This window comes from Choristoneura fumiferana, chromosome 11 (assembly GCF_025370935.1).
Source record: "Choristoneura fumiferana chromosome 11, NRCan_CFum_1, whole genome shotgun sequence".
Taxonomy (NCBI): Eukaryota; Metazoa; Arthropoda; class Insecta; order Lepidoptera; family Tortricidae; genus Choristoneura; species Choristoneura fumiferana.
The window spans coordinates 12,645,324-12,663,930 of NC_133482.1; the positions used below are offsets into that span (position 1 = coordinate 12,645,324).

Below are 18,607 nucleotides of genomic sequence, written 5' to 3' on the forward strand. Positions count from 1 at the left end.
CATTTTTCGACCACTTCCTGGCATCCGATTGAGCTGAAACTTGTCATACTTATGTAGATATACCACTATTAAGTGTAATTTTAACTGTGATCCAAGTGTTTCTAAATAGCTCAGTTAATGCTGGACATATACATCAAGTTCGTGATTTAATTTTTATTTTATCCGACTAATTTCGAAAAATGGAGTAGGTAATGCATTATAAATCCAACATTAACTGAGCTAGAAACACTAATTTTTAATCACGTTCAAAATTACACCGTGTATTTTTAAATAAACACGGCGTTCAATCATCAAGTGAGACAAAAGCGATTGTGCGAATGTCTCGACGCGGGGGTCGCGGGGGTCGCCAAACCCCGGGATATATCGCCGCGGAAGTCTTACGGGTGCCGGAAATCCGGAGTGACGTCACAATGCCTGTTGTACCTCTGCGGGCGGTTTGCACTCAACATCATTGTCTTATAAGACAAGACAAATAAATACAGGTTGTCTCCGGACCCATGGTCATGGCTTTAAAGGTTCGATTCTATTCTCATAACTGAGCTAATTACTTTTGTTGGTAACATTCCCAAATAACTTGGATTTAGATAAAGATCTATCAAAGAGACTCAGAGATACCACAGGAGACCGAAGAGCTGGCAGTTTCCTCGCTCAACGCATCAGTCTTGCGATCCAGCGGGGAAATGCTGCCAGCATCTTTGGTACCATGCCGCAGGGCCCATTTTTAGATTTATTATTAGTTTTTTGCTTATTTAATTTTAATGTAGTTTTAGTTTTTTTTTATTGTACCTAATATACCTTTTATACTAAAAAAAATTAGATAATAAAGTTGTGCTAGAAGAGCTGCCTTCATATCAAATTTCGATTTTCTAATAACTATATCCTTTGACAGCGTTGACATAGAAGTTTGATTTTTCACTGCTCCGAGGGTACTTGACAATTCGGTATTAATTTCAGCTTGATACTTCTACTTTCTTGCTCCTGTCAAACTGTTGGCGTTCTGTAGAATCAACCGCAACCTTGTCATCGTAACTGACATTGGCCAACCAAGCATTAAGGCCGCCATCAAGGGGAATAATAATACTTCTACGCGTTCCTGAGAAAAAGGGTCTTGTCTTGACATATGGACGGATAGACAACAAAGTGAGCCTATAAGACAAGTGTTCTGTTTTTGCTGATGATTAGATGCAAAAGAAATAAAAAAATGTTTATTGTTGTTAAGGCTACGTTCCCACCAGAGATTTGCGAAGATATGTTTGCGTGCGGTGCGAGTTATGTGTTTGTTATAAATAATAATAATAATATACATACATTCATTTTAAATGTGTGTGTGTGTGTGTGTGTGTGTGTAAGTATGTGTGAACAAGTAAGTGGAAAAGGGTTCTAATAAAATAATATGAAAATTTTACTCTCTAAACTTACATGGAGGCACCTTAATCCCCGCCGGCGGTATCGTCCCGTTTCCGCCACACTTGAGGGAATATATTAAGAACTTCCTTGGCTCCTGAATGAAATTGTTACTCGAAGTACAATACAAAGCTAAGGGGTTATATTTCTAGTTCAACGACTAGGAGAAAATCTTTGTATTCTATAAGTACATGCCAGTGGCGTGCAATGAACATTTTTGTTAGGCAACCCGGAGAATGACAGAAGCGTGAATTGCTCGTAAGTGCGTCTTTGAATTGATATCCACTGACTTTTAGATACTTATAAGCTTTGCCGTACTTGTCATCACGGGAGTTACGTCAAAATAACTATAATAGGCTTTATTGATACTATAAAATAAGTTTATTCTGTAAATTAAAGCTGTTGGTTCTCCGAAAATAAATAAATAAATTGTAGGCAACTCGACGGGAAGCGAGTTGTTACGATATCACGCCAGTAACAGATATTTTTTACTAGCCTGGAATAGTGTCCCACTGCTGGGCAAAGACTTCTCCTCTTGCGCTGGACCGGGAAGTGTGGAGATCAAGAGGAGTAATTGAATGGAACTGTTGAATCATACATTAAAATTACAGCCAAACGCGTCAAAGTCTTCACAGGCATTATACCTAATTGTATTACGAGCGTAAAATAAATTGTTGGAATCGAGGATGTTTTAGAAAGTTAATAAAAAGTACTTGCATGGAATAAGAAACAAAAATTGTTTTACTTTGAAACCACTTTACTCGAAAGTCATCATCATCATTATTATCACCCAGAGGATGTCCACTGTTGAACAAAGGCATCCCTTAGAACGCAGCAATGAACGACAACTGGCTGCTTGTATCCACCGGTTGCCCGCAACTCTAGCGATGTCGTCGCTCCACCCGCGGTTGCTACTCCGGAACTTCCCCCCCCCCCCATAACCATCTGTAAAAATCTATGTAAGCATTACTAGAAAAATACAACTCATATAAAATTTTGAACACGTTGACATGATTTTTGTTAAAATTTTACCACGCTTGAGTAGTTTTTTCACACAATAAGGTTTCAAAAATCGTCCCCTAGATACCAGTCAGTCAATAAATCAGCACCACCACAACAACTAAAAGAAAAAAAAACCTTGCTCTATAAATGTTGCTCTAAACTTACACTAGACCAATAAAAAGTTAAAACAAAATCTCAAATTTTCCCCAAACCCGAAAAACGCGTCTAATCTCCTGATAGCAAGACAAAAACCCGTGAACAATCCAATCGAAACGATCCGAAGTAAATTCCAAGTAGAATATCTCGACGATTTATTGACAAATATTCGGACAATAATGCTAATGGCGCATTCTGTCCAAGACAAACTATAAATCCGACTGGTATTCCATAAATCGACAAGTTGCCAACTAGAGAAGACCGGACTTATGGCCGAAGAAAGTATCACACTGACCAGCTAGTTTTAGTAGGGTTGGGGTGGACGTATCGATGTTTTCTTTTTCTGTGATAATTCATAGTAGACAATAGTAGTGTACTAATTCTACTTCTGTGGAGTGCAGATTTTGTGACAATGCAATTATAAAAATATTTTACATTATTGAATAAGTACCTGCTAGCCTTGCCTGCGGTTACTTTAGCGAGGTCTTGTAGTTTAATGGAAACCTCAAGATTTTACAAAATGACTGCGGGGCTCTTCACAAAATTCATCGTGATCTTCATTTCGTCACTACTTTGAAAAAAGCTCGTAGCTCAAAATTGATACTTTTCTAATTGAACTTTACGAAACTTAATTTCAAAGGTCAATTTTGTTGACGTATTGATTTGAGATACGAGATTTTCAAAGTAGTGACGATTTGTATTGCATGAAGAACGCTTTTGCCCAATTGCAGTGTCGAGACTTAGCGATTGTTTACCCTGATTCCATGGGAAAGTCGGCGAAAAAGTTAATGACTCATAACGTCCAGTGTACAGTTAAGTGCAAAAATAAGTACCTATCTATTCGAACCACTCAAAAATATGTTACCACGGCCGTATTGCATCGGAATAAGAGTCTGTGGTACTTATTTTTGAAACTTTAAATAAGTTCATATTTTTACACTTGTACAACTCAATTTAGTAAACAAGTACCTACGCAAAAGTCACTTTTCTTGATTGACAATTAGTTTTTAATTTTGATAATTAAAATTTAACGCGGCTCTTACGTTAGAATTTTGATAATTAAAATTTAACGCGGCTCTTACGAGACTTTTCGCTATGCCCGAGATGCAGCTACAAACCAAATTTCATACAAATCCATCTAATTGTTTTAGAAATAACAGTGTAACAAACAATCGCACACACATGCAAAATTTACCAAATCACCCAGTCTTAACAGAATAATTTAAGGAGAACTTTAATAATAATTGAAATTTATTTATATCGATATTTAGTCATCCCATCCCTCGGTGCGGTTCGCCTTGTTTGCGAGCGGCAAGTCTGATCGTTTAAGCTGAAACAGTAGCTTACTTATTACCTGAGATGGCACAACTTGGTCCGGCAGATGGGGCCATACGCAGATCGACGCTGCTGAAAATTAGAACTAAATTCAATCTATTAGCTACCAGATAAATATTCAACGTTTGCGCAGCGTTTTTTTTCGGCAATAGAGTTTTGAAATTATTATAAAAACTAAACAATACCGATGCTAAATTTAGTGTGATCAAAATTCTTGCGACCTGTCTTTCCATTGTGCTAATAAATGTTGGATGCTAATGACGCTTAACCGATTAGTTAAAGCGCTCGTAAGTATGTTCATCTGTTATGTTATGGAAACTAGTTTTACGTCATCCCTATGCAAAGTATCATCTTTTTTTTAAGTATTTTTTAGTAAATTGTATTGTATGCTTAGTTAAATTAGATGTCGCTGAGACGATTTTTATTAAATCGCTCTCAAAGATTAATGTTAGTTAGTTCAGCTTTTTGTTTTTTGAAAGTAAAGTGAAGGTTTTGTCATTTTTACAATATGGGTCGTTGCGTTGCGTTGAGAAGTAAAAAAACTGCATTCAAATCCCATTTGTTTCAAAGAATACAAATTTTACAGATTAAGGGGCTGTTTCACCATTCATTGATTAGCGTTAACCGACGGTTAAATGTGATGCCGTCTCCGTCTACGCGAACAAAACAAATAGAGACGGCATCACACCTAACCGCCAGTTAACACTAATCAGTGGATGGTGAAGCAGCCCGTAAATAAATAAAAAAGATTACTTTAAATCGGGCACGTATCTCCTTTCTGAAGCGATAAGGCCGCCTATTGCTTACCTAGGAAAATCTCTATACATATACCTGTATCTTCGCTATAGTGCTTTGCTTACTATGTGTTGTTGTTCAATATTGAGTCTTGTACCTACTGTATTGTATCTGGACATACGAAAAAAAAAGTCCCCAGCTCTCACTTACGGCATTCTGCGGCCAGCCCGTCCCGCACTTTGTTTCGCCGGCTCTCAAACAATACATGGAAGTATTAATAACTTAAGGCCGCACTTGCTTACGGCTGCCGTGTTTTAAGACTACGGTTTACCTACTGTTTCGTGAATTTACTGTGACTAAGGAAGGGTGTCTAGGATGGTTCTGTGTTATAATTACTAGGCATTATACCCAGTCTTAACAATATAGGGACTGGGTTCGGGAAAAGTTATATGTAAATTCTTTACAGTACGAAAATAAAGAAGGTAACACAATGAACTCCACCGAGTCACGAAGAATATAACAACAATTGATATAATGCAACAATTGATTTAACAACATTTGGCCTACACGGCCAACACTATGCTGAGCTGGGACCGCTTCGCGATTTCACAAAAATTTTTTTTTTTTTTTTATTTGTTTAAATTGTATTACTAATGTATTTTTGTGAAAAAGCGAATAACCATTTCCATTTCTATTTGATAGAATTTTCATTTGATATAATGCAATTTATCTTAAAAACCAAACTTATTTCTATTGTAATTAATCTATGGGCATTGTGATTGAAATAAATGGATTATTATTATTAATTCGATTTGATGTACTTTGGGTTAGGTTAGGTTAGGTTTATTTTATAAAAAAGTTCAGTGAAGCTCCTTTTCTTGGAAATTATATCAAATGTTGTTAATCCAGTGAAATTATATCAAATGTTGTTATACCGATCATTACACACCCCAATGAATAACGTTGAGATACATACACGTACGGCGAACTTATCGCTTTAAGGGATCTCTACCTTACCTTTGAGTGGATGAGAGGAACATTCAGTTAAGGGCCGACCATGATATAAGAAACTCATAAAAATAAACTGCGATATGCACATCGTATTTTAAAAACATTAAAAAATATCGTAGACAAAGTGATCTTTAAACGCGTGGTCTTTCATGTAGCTGTTTATTAAACTATTTGTAACCGTTAATTAAAGAAATTCCAAAATAAAGATAATTTTGTGGTAAAATTTGAAGAACCCTGAGTTGTTTCTATCTAAAAATATAGACTATGAAAGTGGATGGATTCCATTCCAAATATCCTTTTTAGAGCACCTATATATGAGTAAGTACACATAACATTTATGACGACCAGATAGCTCAGTAGTTAGGGAACCTGATTACAAAGCTTGAAGTTCCGGGTTTGATCTCCGATCGGGGCAGACACTAGTATCAAAAATACGAATGTCTATTCTCGAGTAAATAATGGGTATTAAGGTTATAGACATTTATCTATCTAAAAGTGTGTTTATCCGTTGCCTAGTACCTCAAAAATCAATCAATGTCAACATCAACAGATTTACAATATTATTAAATGATATCTATACATCACAAGTATTTAACACAACTTTATTTTTAACGCAGTAGGTTCGCTATTTGAAGGGATCGCTAATGCGGATCGGAATTATTTCCAAATATCCCTGTCCATGATATAATCATTAACTTTATAATACGCCTTAGACATTAACGTCTTCTTGACAATAGATCTGAATTTTGTATCTGTTTTATTTATAATATTTTTTGGAATTTTATTATAAAAATATATACAATTTCCTAGATTTCAATAATTTAATACCTTTATTCCATCCATAAAAGTACCTACCTTACGGAATTTACTTTAAACTAATTACTAAAGGGCATCCAAAAGGGGCTGCGGTGTATAATATGACTCTCGTATATCTACGGCGCTCTGGACGGCAGCGGAGCTCTGTCCACTCAAGACGCCGTTATGGAGAGTTTTGAAATTCTTGGACAGGGTTGCCAACTTCACAAGAGAATACAAGGTATCGACATTTTCAACAGTGTGGTAAGTTTAAATAGTGATATCCATACTAATATTATAAATGCGAAAATGTGTGTGTTTGTATGTTTGTTGGTCTTTCACGTCGAAATGGAGCGACGGATCGACGTGATTTTTTGCATAGAGATAGTTTATGGGCCAGAGAGTGACATAGGCTACTTTTTATCCCGGAAAAATGCACAGTTCCCGAGGAAACAGCGCGCGATAACGAAGTTTCATGCGGGCGAAGCCGCGGGTAAAAGCTAGTAAATAATAAACAAAAATAGATATACCCTTGTAAAAGGTTTGTAAGAGTTTAAAATTAGGATTGACAAACGTTACGGTATTCAACTATAGTAGTCCGCCGTTAAGAAGTTAATCCTGACACGTGTCACTCCCATACTGAATACGTCATAAAACAAAAACATTGACATATTTAGTACCAGGATGACAGGTGTCAGGATTGACTTCTTAGCGGCTGACTACTATAACTAATATTCAATACTCAATATTTTATACATGTATATTGTATTATAAAAATGTTTTTTTTTGTTACGTTTACACGATCAAAGTTGGTACTCACTCAACCAATCGTAATGAAATTCAGTGTGGAGATAGTTATAACTTAAAGCCTCAATGTCTCTAATACCAAATTTAATTACGGTCGGTTTTGATATTGTAAGTAAAAGCGTGACAACTAAACAAAAAAATTCACATATACATTTGAAATATTACTTATAATAGGATATTTATTAGGATATTATAAAATAATAGAAAATACAACATGTTCAAAGTGGAACATTTAAAAGATGCGACATCATTTTTGATGGTCCATAGAATATCATCTCTGTTTGTTGGTCGTTGTACGGAGGTCAAAACAAATTCCTTTCCGAAATAAAATAAAAACGTAATCTGATTTGCACTGGCAACCCTGCGCACAAAGGGGTCTCTCCCCTCTAATTAGTTAAGATTCGCCCGCATCTTTGATTAGGAATCTATCGTGCCGGCACCGGACCGGCAACTATCGACTGCTCACTTATCTAGATGCCTTCATTGGGACAAATTGGATGCAGTAGGTACCAAGACCGTCATCAGCCTATCGGGGGCCCTGAAGAGTTTAGGGTAATGAGGCCAAGTTGCACCCCTGCGTGAACTTGGAGTAAACTATCAAAATCCATATTTCAGCGAGTTACTAGGTACGGCGATCAAGTGGAAAATATTTTTTTGTAAAAATAACTTTTCGGTACTTACATAGGTAGTAAGGAGGTACTAGGTATACGTAAAACAGGGATGTTTTTTTCTCTTGTCTAAACGCATAGTGTTTGTGGGGTATCGTTGGAAAGATCTTTCAACAACATTAGAAGTTTGCTAAGACCATTTTTCGATTTAGGGATAGCTAGCTACATTTGCAAAATATTAGGCTTTGAAGTGCTAATTTTTAAGAAACAAGTGCTTGAAAAATGTAAAGTATATCATGATGGTAGTACGAGTATACTTTCATATTAATTTAAAATGAAAACTATCGCAGCCTAAGTAAACTTTATACTGAATAATTATTTGCCGCATATTAGTACGGAACCCAACACTACGCGTTGCCCGACACACACTTGGCCTGTTCTTCCGTAGTTTTTCCTTTTCATCACGCAGCAGTGTCGCTCGCCGTACAGTTGTTTGGTTACTTATCTTATCTAGCAGCGCACGCAATGAACAAATAATCCTCCTTCGTCGGTCGCGCGCGCGTCGTCGTAACTGCACTGTTAGCGCCATCTAGCGTTGAGTAGACAAACACATTTTAATTTAGTTTAAAACAATACGAGTATACTATTTTAAGTACGGAAGTAATAAGTAATATGTAGACTACTTTGACGATTTTAACTTGTGTGAAACATTAGATGTTTTAAAGGTGTTTTAACTCTACAGCTTATAAAACCTTATGACATACAAAAATCTAGAATAGACTTTCCCATAAAGTTTTGATTAGCTAAATAACTCTGTCATTCAATAAAGAAGTAAAATAAACTTCAAGTTTGACGTGATAAGTAGATTTTCGGCAATGAAACAATTAATGCTAGCGTATTATTATAACTAACAAAATTCATTTTATTGTCTACATATCATGTTCAGACGTCGAATGGCGTGGTTTGTAAGTTATAAAGATATTCCCTAATTCATAGATTAACTTGAGTGACTTTGACATGGTGGTACAATAACAATATTTTTGTAGCGTCTTTAGATGGAAGACCAAAATAAATTAAAGTGGTTTGACCTTTCGTTTTTGATCTGCCAATGTTTGTGGCGAAAGAAGTAGGCAGAGAAAAATTCTGAAAACGTAGGTTACCGACATAGCCCGAAGAATTGCAAAACTAAAGTGGCAGTGGGCGGGGCACATTGCTCGCAGGACTGATGGCCGATGGGGTCAGAAGGTTCTCGAATGGCGTCCGCGGACCGGGAGACGAGCTGTCGGTAGGCCTCCAACAAGATGGAGCGACGACTTGGTTAAGATTGCGGGATCGCACAAGACCAGTCTGAGTGGAGAGCCTTGGGGGAGGCCTATGTCCAGCAGTGGACGTCTTTCGGCTGACATGATGATGATGATGATGATTTACAATTATCTCTTAACTAGGATAGCTGGATGAGATTCCTTGTCAGGGAAAAATTGCCTTTGTACTTTTTTCGTATATGTTTATATTTAAAAAAAAAATTTTTTTTCAGATAATTCGAGGCAAAAACGAATGGAATGGAACGCAGAACAACAGCAACAGTCCTCCGCACAGAAAGAACCAGATTAATAATGTTTCGGGCTTCATGTAAGCTAAATAATTTTATATATTAGGTATAATATCTATTTATATTATACTGCAACAATGCTGGTTTTATACCAAACTGAAGATTCGCAGCCGTGCTGTGTCCTTTTTATTAATTAAGTTTTAACACAACAAACTTTTTTGCTAAATGTCCGTGTATGTCATCCTAGCTAGTACTTAAAAATAAAATAAAAAAAATAAAAGAATATTTATCCACAAAGCCAAAAATATAACACAACAAAATACAAAGAAAAAAACAGATAAAACATAATTTGTGAAGAGGTAAAGGACTCAGCAGAGCTGCTGGTTTTCAGTCCTCACCTTGAAGAAGGAAATGGTATTGTGGCTGACAATAAGCAAAACACTACCTAAAACATAATAAAAAAAAAGAAAAACAATTCAATACCTACTACCTACCTATACCTGCTTAGTAAAGAAGTAAATCCGATCTGTACTAATGGATGCTATTTGACTTGCAAGATTTGGAGACAACTGAAATATTTACATATATACTTAAGAACAATGCAAGCAGCGCCGACCCTGGGGTAGAGCAAGAGGACCAATCGCTCTAGATGTCAAGGGGCATTTTCCCGTTTCTAGCGCAAAATAACCTAACCATAAAAATTTCATTTTTAATACAGGCTTTTTTTGCTGACTGTACTTTTTGTTGACTGTACTTGCATTGTCACGCAAACTACATTTGCATACCAAATTTCAAGTCGATGCTATTAACCGTTGAAGAGTTCCGTCCTGCGAAGACGATCCTGGCTGGACTACCAGGATGTCACTACTAGATTATTGTATTGTCACGCGATTTACATAAGTATTCCAAATTTCAAGTCGATCTGAATAGTGGAAGTTGATCAAATTTAACTTGCAAGATTTGACTACAGACAGACAGACCGATAGACAGACAGACAGACGACGGGACAGGTGAAACTAAATAAAAGCTTGTAATAAAATTTTGATGGCGCCTTTTGAGAGGCGCTGAAGCGGTGTAGTGTAGACAATCTCGCTCTACCTTGACCAAGGGCTAAAGCCGGCACTGATTGAATGTAAATAAAACCTTGTCTAAAAACATCGTTTCTTAAGTGGCCCTATATTCGAAACCATTTATCTACGGTGACTATTAACAGAGTCGGATCTGCAATTATTGTGTGAAAGTCAAATATACTGTTTTATATTGACTATTACGTACTATTTAAATGATACCATAACGGATAACTCACGTCTGAAATCGAGTTTAGCTCGTCATTGTTCGGGCTAATCCGTAATCCTTTTTCTGGGAGCAACGCGACGTACGTGTTGCGCGCTTGCGTGTTGTGTTCAGTGCGCGTGTTGCTGCAGCCGCCAAGTCGCGTTGCTCCCAGAAGAAGGGTTACGGATTAGCCCTAAACATGTCGAGCTAAACTCGATTTCAGACGTGAGTTATCCGTTATGGTATCATTTAAAATGAGTGAGTCTCACGGTAGTTTCATGTTCAAAATTTGACGTATTAACCCCAAAATGGCCAAATTGTAGATCCGACTCTGTTAGTCACCGTCGTTGTGTTGAAGACTTTTCTTTATTTTCCTTGCATTCTGAGAGACGTCCACAAACAATATTATAATCCTCCCACCCCTCTGGTTAGGTTTCCTTCCAAGTTTTTTTTTACGCAAGACCATCTTTAACCTATTAAGGGCCGCCATAGGTACTTTAGTGTAATTGGACCAAGATTTGCAAAAGCACTGACCTTAGAGCAGCTATTACAGTTTATATTCCGGAAGTATTTTTTTACGGTCACGCGCCATCGTATGTGGGAAAAAGGGGTACCATTTTTAAGTCTTATTAAAAGTTCTTGCCCGACAATTAACTACCCAAAATGTATGTAACGTCATAACATTTAAACATAGCCACTCCCTCCTGGTGACAATTTAAATCCCCCCATGGTCAAATTTGCAGCTACGACAAATCACAGAGAAGCAGAGAACACCAGTCGGATGGGTGTCGCTGGCTCCACATCAGTGCGGCCCTGCAGGCTGTGGAGGAGGTGAAAGCCCCGACGTTCCCTGACTCCGTCACCACCGGGGACATCAAGTGAGCCCCCAGAATATACAGGATCATTATTCGAGCGATTCAATCGCCTCAATTTTCGTGCTCACATTTTTTTAAGAATGGGTTGTACAATTTGATGACATTTTCGTTTTTTTTTAGACGTCTTGTACTTCTACTAGATAAACTGGGAACTATTACAGAATCTTCTACTATGTGAACAAAAATGTGCCCCTGCCTAAGTAAATCAACTAAAATAAACGCTCGAATAATGATCCCCAGACCCAGAAGACCATTTTTTATCACACTCAGATTTAGAAATGTATTAGAACGACACGTCATGCAAATACCAATTCTAATTGGTAGAAAAAAGTGCAGCTGCAGGTACAGCTGCACTATATGGATCTTTTCCACTTTCGAGTTATGTGATTTTAGAAACCTATACTAAAAATGGTATCGTTCTAATTGTATCGTTTATTTGATTCTAAGGCTCATAAAGAAGGAAGGTGACGCAGTAGCCATGGACGAGGTGGTGCTCGAGATCGAGACGGACAAGACGGCGCTGCCCGTGATGTCTCCCGGCCACGGGAAGGTCGTGAAGCTGCTGGTCAAGGAGGGTCAGGCTGTGAAGTCGCAGCAGCCGCTGTTCCAGGTCCCATATCTAGCATTCATTGTCATTATAAATGTGTACATAGTAACATCCCGACGTAATATTCTGCAAACAAAATGTAATCTAAAAGCTGAGGGCCTACGCTAGCTGACGCGGATTGCATGCATGGCGCGGGTGGACTGGATGCCTATTAAAAAATAGTACGAGCAGCCTTCACTGTGTGGGTCGCGTGCGCCGAATTTTACCTGCACCCGCGCCCGCTCTCATACTTTTCAAATATATTTTCGCCTGCGGGGCTACTCGCAAATTTGAAAATCGAAGTTCGTGTCGTTCCGACTTTCTGACGCTTATACTATTTAATACGAGAGTGAGAGGGACGGTACGATACGAACTTCGATTTTCTAATTTCGGAGTAGGCCCTCTGACACGTTGCTATTACGGTTATAGATGATATGGTGTAATGGGTAGAGACCTTTATGTTCTTTAGCTTGATATACCTGTCTAAACCACGTTCCCCAACAGGTGGACATAACAGGCGTAGCGCCGGCCGCTGCCCCGGCGGCGGCCCCGGCCGCGGCGCCAGCAGCCAAGCCCGCGGCGCCTGCGCCGGCAGCAGCCCCCGCCCCCGCCGCTGCCCCCGCCGTCGTAGCGGCCAAACCCGCTGCTGCTGCCAAGCCCGCAGTTGCTAAGAAACCAGCGGGACCCACGGTAAGACATCGTCAGCAAATATACGATCAGTGCTGGCCTCAGAATCTCCCCACATCTATCGACTTTTTAGCACTTATTGCGTGGACATAAAGCTTTTTCCGATTCCGCGTTAATAGATGTGGGGAGACTCTTAGGTCCCAAAAACAAGCGCAGCAGAAGACAAGCCCGTGGTCGCTAAGAAACCGGCGGATCCCCGGTAAGACATCAACATGTCTTCAGCTAATTAGACAATCAGTACAGTTCTTGGGTGAACAAGCACGGCGCCGGACTGAAAACCCAAGCTATATTGCTAAAAAAGTGGCGGGACCATCGGTAAGACATCGTCGTCAGTCAATCATCAGTGCTGGACTTAGGTCGATATAACAGGCGTGACGCAGGGCCCAGAAGCCGGGCCGCGGTCGCTTCGCTGCTCGTGCTCTGGCGGCGGACCTAGAAGCTAAGCGGCCGCTTGCAGTCATGCAAGTCGCTGAGAAACCACCGGGGTCCACTCTATAAGTAACGGAGTGCTATTTGCTTCTACATTGTCTGGTGAGCACCTAATACTCTACGAATAAATAATAATCAATCAGGTAGCGTAACTCAGAATAAATTCCATAAAAAAGTGGCCACATCCTTAAACCAAAACGACTTACCTATGATTCTGAATCAAATAAAAACCATTTTCGAGGTTGCAAATAGACGTGCTTGTTGATTGGTTAAAATTCAGAAAGATAGCAGGGATTGGTTTGCGCGCGTGATGCAATGTCAGGTGTCAGTCAAATGACCCGCAGAACACGCTTTTAAACCCCGCCTACTTCCTAGTAAACGTGTTCACGGAAGGCCATTTTTATAACGCAGTTACATTTCCTGACTTATTATTTATTCGTAGATAGGTAAGTAATACTGACAATAAAAAAATAGTAATACTGAGTCACGATTCACGGCCTAAATATTGTGTTATTCTCGGCTTAGGATTGTAACGGAAATTTTTCGGAAACCTTTTGTAGCAAAAAGCAAAATCTTCACAGACAGAGTTGCCAGCAGCAGCTACTCGTAAATATAGGTTCAAAAGGTCCGTAGTTCATTGACTAAGTAACGTCTGAATTAATAAACCTTTCAATTATTCAGCTAGCAGCCCAGAAGATCGGCGACCCCACTAAGACTATATCGGGTACCCGCAGCGAGCACCCCGTGCCTATGAACAAGATGCGCAAGCGCATCGCGGAGCGGCTCAAGGAGGCACAGAACACGACGGCCATGCTGACAACCTTCAACGAGTGCGACATGAGGTGGGTGGGATGCTTCTGTAGGTCCAATTTTGTGATCATTTGGTGAGAAGCTAAAATTACTGCCAGAAAGTAGGGGGTCCTCAGCCGAGCGAGACGATACTTCATGCCGAGCCATTGTCTATAACTGTACAAGGCTCAAAATCGCGCGGTCTCACTTGGAGTATTGCTCTCAGCTTTGGTCTGGTCCTCCCACTTGATCGTCTACAGAGCAGGGCGGCTCGTATTATCGGTGATCCAATACTCTCTGGGAAACTTGGCCCTCCGCAGAGATGTTAGTTATCTTTGCGTTTTCTATATGGTCTACAACGGGGAGTGCTCCGATGAGGTCTTCGGGCTGAATCCGGCAGCTAAATTACATCACCGCACTACTCTCCATGAAAGTAGCTTCCATCAACATCATCTTGATGGGTAGCGGGCATCCACAGTGTGGTTTTAGTGTTCCTTTTTACCCACATGCAATTTATGGAACAGTTTTTACAAACTCACAACGATATAGCTTCCTTCAAAATGCCAGTGTGCCATTTCTTGCAAGGCCAGCAACGCATCTGCATCTGCAGTGCTGATGGTGCGCGGATGTCTATGGGCGACGGTAATCACTTAACATCAGGTGAACTGTCTGCTCGTCTGTCTGCCAACTTAGAGGCCTAAGATGGGATACCTCAAGTGCCAGTAATTTCACCGGCTGTCTTACTCTCCACGCCGAAACACAAACAGTCCAAGCACTGCTGCTTCACGGCAGGATTAACGAGCAAGATGGTGGTAGCAATCCGGGTGGACCCTGTACAAGGTCCTACCACCTGCAACTGATATGATGATGATTATGATGATAATAGTAGATAAATTTGAAGCAATACCAAATAAGTACGTTATGCATTACAGTAAACTAATGGCGTACCGGAAAGCGAACCTGGCTGCGTTCACGAAGAAGTACGGCGTGAAGCTATCCTTCATGTCCCCGTTCCTGAAGGCCTCTGCCAACGCGCTCATGGACCAGCCCGTGGTCAACGGCGTCATCATTGGAGAGGACATCGTCTACAGGTCATTCTTTTCTTGACGCAAAAATGACACCGTGTTTTAAACTCCTGTCCTATAAGACCCAGCGTCAAATGTTTAATCCAAGAATTTTAAACTTGATATCAATCAAGAAAAATTGACATTTGATTAGACATTATGTTAAAAAAAAATACGCGGGCTGTTAGGAGGTTAAGAACGATAAACGTTACAGTTTGGCGAGTAACACTAAATGTAATGCATGTTGAATTGTTTTAAGTTAAATAAAGTTCTAAATAGCGAACGTATTAGTTGAACGTATTTCGTGTATTTCTTTCAATGTTAATTGTGATTTAAGTTAAATGTAATATAACAATGGTCTGGAAGGACTGTTCTCGCTCGCGCTTAAACTATCTTTTGTAGCTTCAATGCTCGAAAGAATAATTCGAATTTCGTATCGTGCCGTCCCTCTCACTCTCGTTTTAAATAATACAAGCGTCAGCGGGACGGCAAGACACGAAGTTCGAATTTTGCACTTCGTAGTAAAGCGCCTGCAGGGCTACTACGAAACTCGAAGTTCGTGTTGTGCGGTCCCTCTGACACTTACACTATTTAATACGAGAGCGAGATGGACCACGCGACATGAACTTCGAGTTTCGAGTTTCGTTTCGTAGTAGCCAGCAGGGCTAGCGCGTTGTAGCGTACACTCTCTTCCAAAAACGGGCTTAGACGCACAAAAAAAACGCCAGTCTGAAACCGCCCGTCGACATGACTTCAAAAATGGATATTTAGGTGCTTTAGGGTAATTCCGTAAACGGGATTATTCCAAAATTTAAAATATCTCGAAACCCTGTGCGATCTATCAATTACATACTTCTTGAAATCTTAAATGAAACAGCATTTACCGCTCTCGACTTCTCTCCAATATCGCGATCGCTCGACATCGGTTGGACGTGATATATTTTTTGGGCAGTGCTTTTGTGCCAAAAAGTTAAATACAATAACCAACACCGCTAACTCTAAAACCTGATAAGTTACAAGTTGAACTATTAATGTTATGACAAATAATCGTTTTTTGCGAATGACTGTGTCAGTCTAAAGGCTAGCTATAGTTTAAGTTTTTTTTTCCGAATTACCCCTTTAGGGTTATTCCAGTGAAGTGATTCCCGAAATACCCCAGCTTACTTTAGTATGGTAATTGTCTGAGGTATTCAAACTTTCAACTTTTCAAGATTTACATTTTTTATTTGTGGTGCCAACTCCATCTATGGACCCAAGCCAACCTTACCTGCCGTGGTGCAGCTGCCGTCTGACAGACTGGGCTCTGGCAGCTGGCTGATTGCGGCATAGCGCAGCCAAATCGGCACAGTTAAGTCCCCGGGCCCGGATTGGCTGGCAGCATCGGCGGTGCATAAACTGTGGCCCTACGATCGCCAACTCGCATGCCCAGTGTGGGGATTATGGGCAAACCCTACCAGAATTAAGCGCACGGCAAAGAGATGGCCCCAGTTCCGGTCGCCCCGCTATTCTTGTCATAGTAGCGTTCAGGTAACGGTAGGGCAGAGGATGCTAAGAATCCCGGTCGATCCAAGGCTACCTAAGTAAACTGACCCTGGCTACCTAGAACGGACGGACTTTTAGGACTCTTCTAGCGCAGTTGGAAGTGGAGCTGGAGAACATAAGGGTGGCATATTCAGGAGTTAAGTGAAATACATAAAGAGGGCACCATCATCTTAGAGACTCGGGCCACCTTCTGTACTTCCGCGAGATGATAACACATCACAGGGTGGCGTAGGGTTCCTTGTTAATAGATCCCTCTCTAACACAATTAAAGAGATCTCCAGTGTGTCGAACAGGGTAGCGTACCTGATACTTCGGCTATCAAAACGATGTAGCATAACTTTTTTAGTTGCTTGCATACTTGCTTCTTTGAAATGATTATGTTCACGCGAGCGAAACATGCTCACTTGCAGCTTGCTTAAATGTTTGCTTGCATGCTTGCTTGCTTGCATACTTGCTTGCAAGCTAGCTTAAATGATTGCTTAAATGCTTGCTAGCATGCTTGCTTGATTGCTTGCTTCATTGAATGTTTATGATTCACGCGCGAGCGTAGCCGCGGGTAAAATCTAGTTCAAAATATTAAAGTGACATGGCATTTCTAATTGTTTTATATACTTACTAGTATATTCCCGCGGCTTCGCTCTCTCCCCCTATTCTGCTATTCGGGCGGAGACAAAATCTACAATCCACACATCAAAGATCATAATAACTGTCCAGCTGTTCAAGAGTTATAAATGGTGTAACTAATCAGCTTTGTTCTATAATATATGTAGATTTAATATTCCCTTGCGGCAAATTTGAGAACCACATTAGCGTTTGTGGGTTATTTCGGAATACAGATAATTGAAAAAATCTGTAACTGTGGATATTACTAACGAAATAAAAAATAAAAAATGAATGGGTAATTTCAGCCTAAAAGAAATATGAACCTTGAAGCCAAATTATAATAAAGTCCATAAATAGCGTAGCTCACCCAAAAACTATGAGATTTGACATTTCGGAGACCTCACGCTACACTAGCGCCTCTAGCGGCGAATTCTTACGCGATAGCCCTCATTGAGTCGTTTGTCGGCAGGCAAGCTGACCCCAGCGGACATGCAAGGCGGCACGTTCACGATCAGCAACGGCGGCGTGTTCGGCTCGCTCATTTCCATGCCCATCATCAACCTGCCGCAGTCGGCCATTCTTGGCATGCACGCCATCGTGCAGCGGCCGGTCGCCGTCGGCAGCAAGGTGAGCTTCATCATTAAGCCCAGAGGACCTGCTCCGAAGTTCGAAAGTCGAGGTTCGTATCGTACCGCCCCTCTCGCTCTCGTATTAAATAGTATGTGTCAGAGGGCTCGAACGACACGAGCTTCGATTTTCGAATTTCGATAGCCATGCTGACGTCGTATTGTCTAACGCACTGACGTTCGCAATCACATTAGCCATCTCTGATCTCTGTCTTGACTACCAAAGTCTTATTCCTTGCGACAGACAGTAAAGCCTCAATGAACTGAGACAATGAGGGCTAAAAGACAGGCGAAATATCGCCAGATGGCGTTAGTATCGTGAGGTTTATTTGACGTAACGGTCTTGCTTGCAATTGGCCAATTGGCTAAATGAATAACAAAATGAGCCAATTGCAAACATGGCTAAGTAGGCTAGGTACAGTCAGCTGCAGAGAAAAGGTATCCCCTTGTAACGGCGTTATCGCCGGTATCCATACTTACCGCCGTTACAGGGGGGTACCCTTTCTCTGTCTTCCTTTTGTGGTTCTTTTATTTATTTATATACCTATTCTCTTTCAGGTGGAGATACGGCCGATGATGTACCTAGCTCTCTCCTACGACCACAGATTAATTGACGGCCGCGAGGCTGTCCTCTTCTTACGGAAGGTCAAATCGGGGGTTGAAGACCCAACTTCAATCTTGGCTGGCATGTAGAACATCGGCCAAAGCATGGAAACCATTGTGCCTACT

General features: G+C 40.3%; 1 protein-coding gene across 1 annotated transcript in view; it reads left to right on the forward strand.

Annotated features, from left to right (window-relative positions):
* LOC141432924 (dihydrolipoyllysine-residue succinyltransferase component of 2-oxoglutarate dehydrogenase complex, mitochondrial-like) overlaps positions 1–18,576 on the forward strand; it is a 28,132-nt gene extending 9,556 nt beyond the window's left edge. Inside the window, exons 2-10 of the mRNA XM_074094758.1 lie at positions 9,388–9,482; positions 11,421–11,555; positions 12,000–12,162; positions 12,643–12,828; positions 13,936–14,096; positions 14,976–15,134; positions 15,322–15,329; positions 17,722–17,879; positions 18,437–18,576. Coding sequence (XP_073950859.1) covers positions 9,388–9,482; positions 11,421–11,555; positions 12,000–12,162; positions 12,643–12,828; positions 13,936–14,096; positions 14,976–15,134; positions 15,322–15,329; positions 17,722–17,879; positions 18,437–18,571 — 1,200 coding nt within the window. The 3' untranslated portion in view covers positions 18,572–18,576. The remainder of the gene's footprint in view (positions 1–9,387; positions 9,483–11,420; positions 11,556–11,999; positions 12,163–12,642; positions 12,829–13,935; positions 14,097–14,975; positions 15,135–15,321; positions 15,330–17,721; positions 17,880–18,436) is intronic.
* The last annotated feature ends 31 nt before the right edge of the window (positions 18,577–18,607 follow it).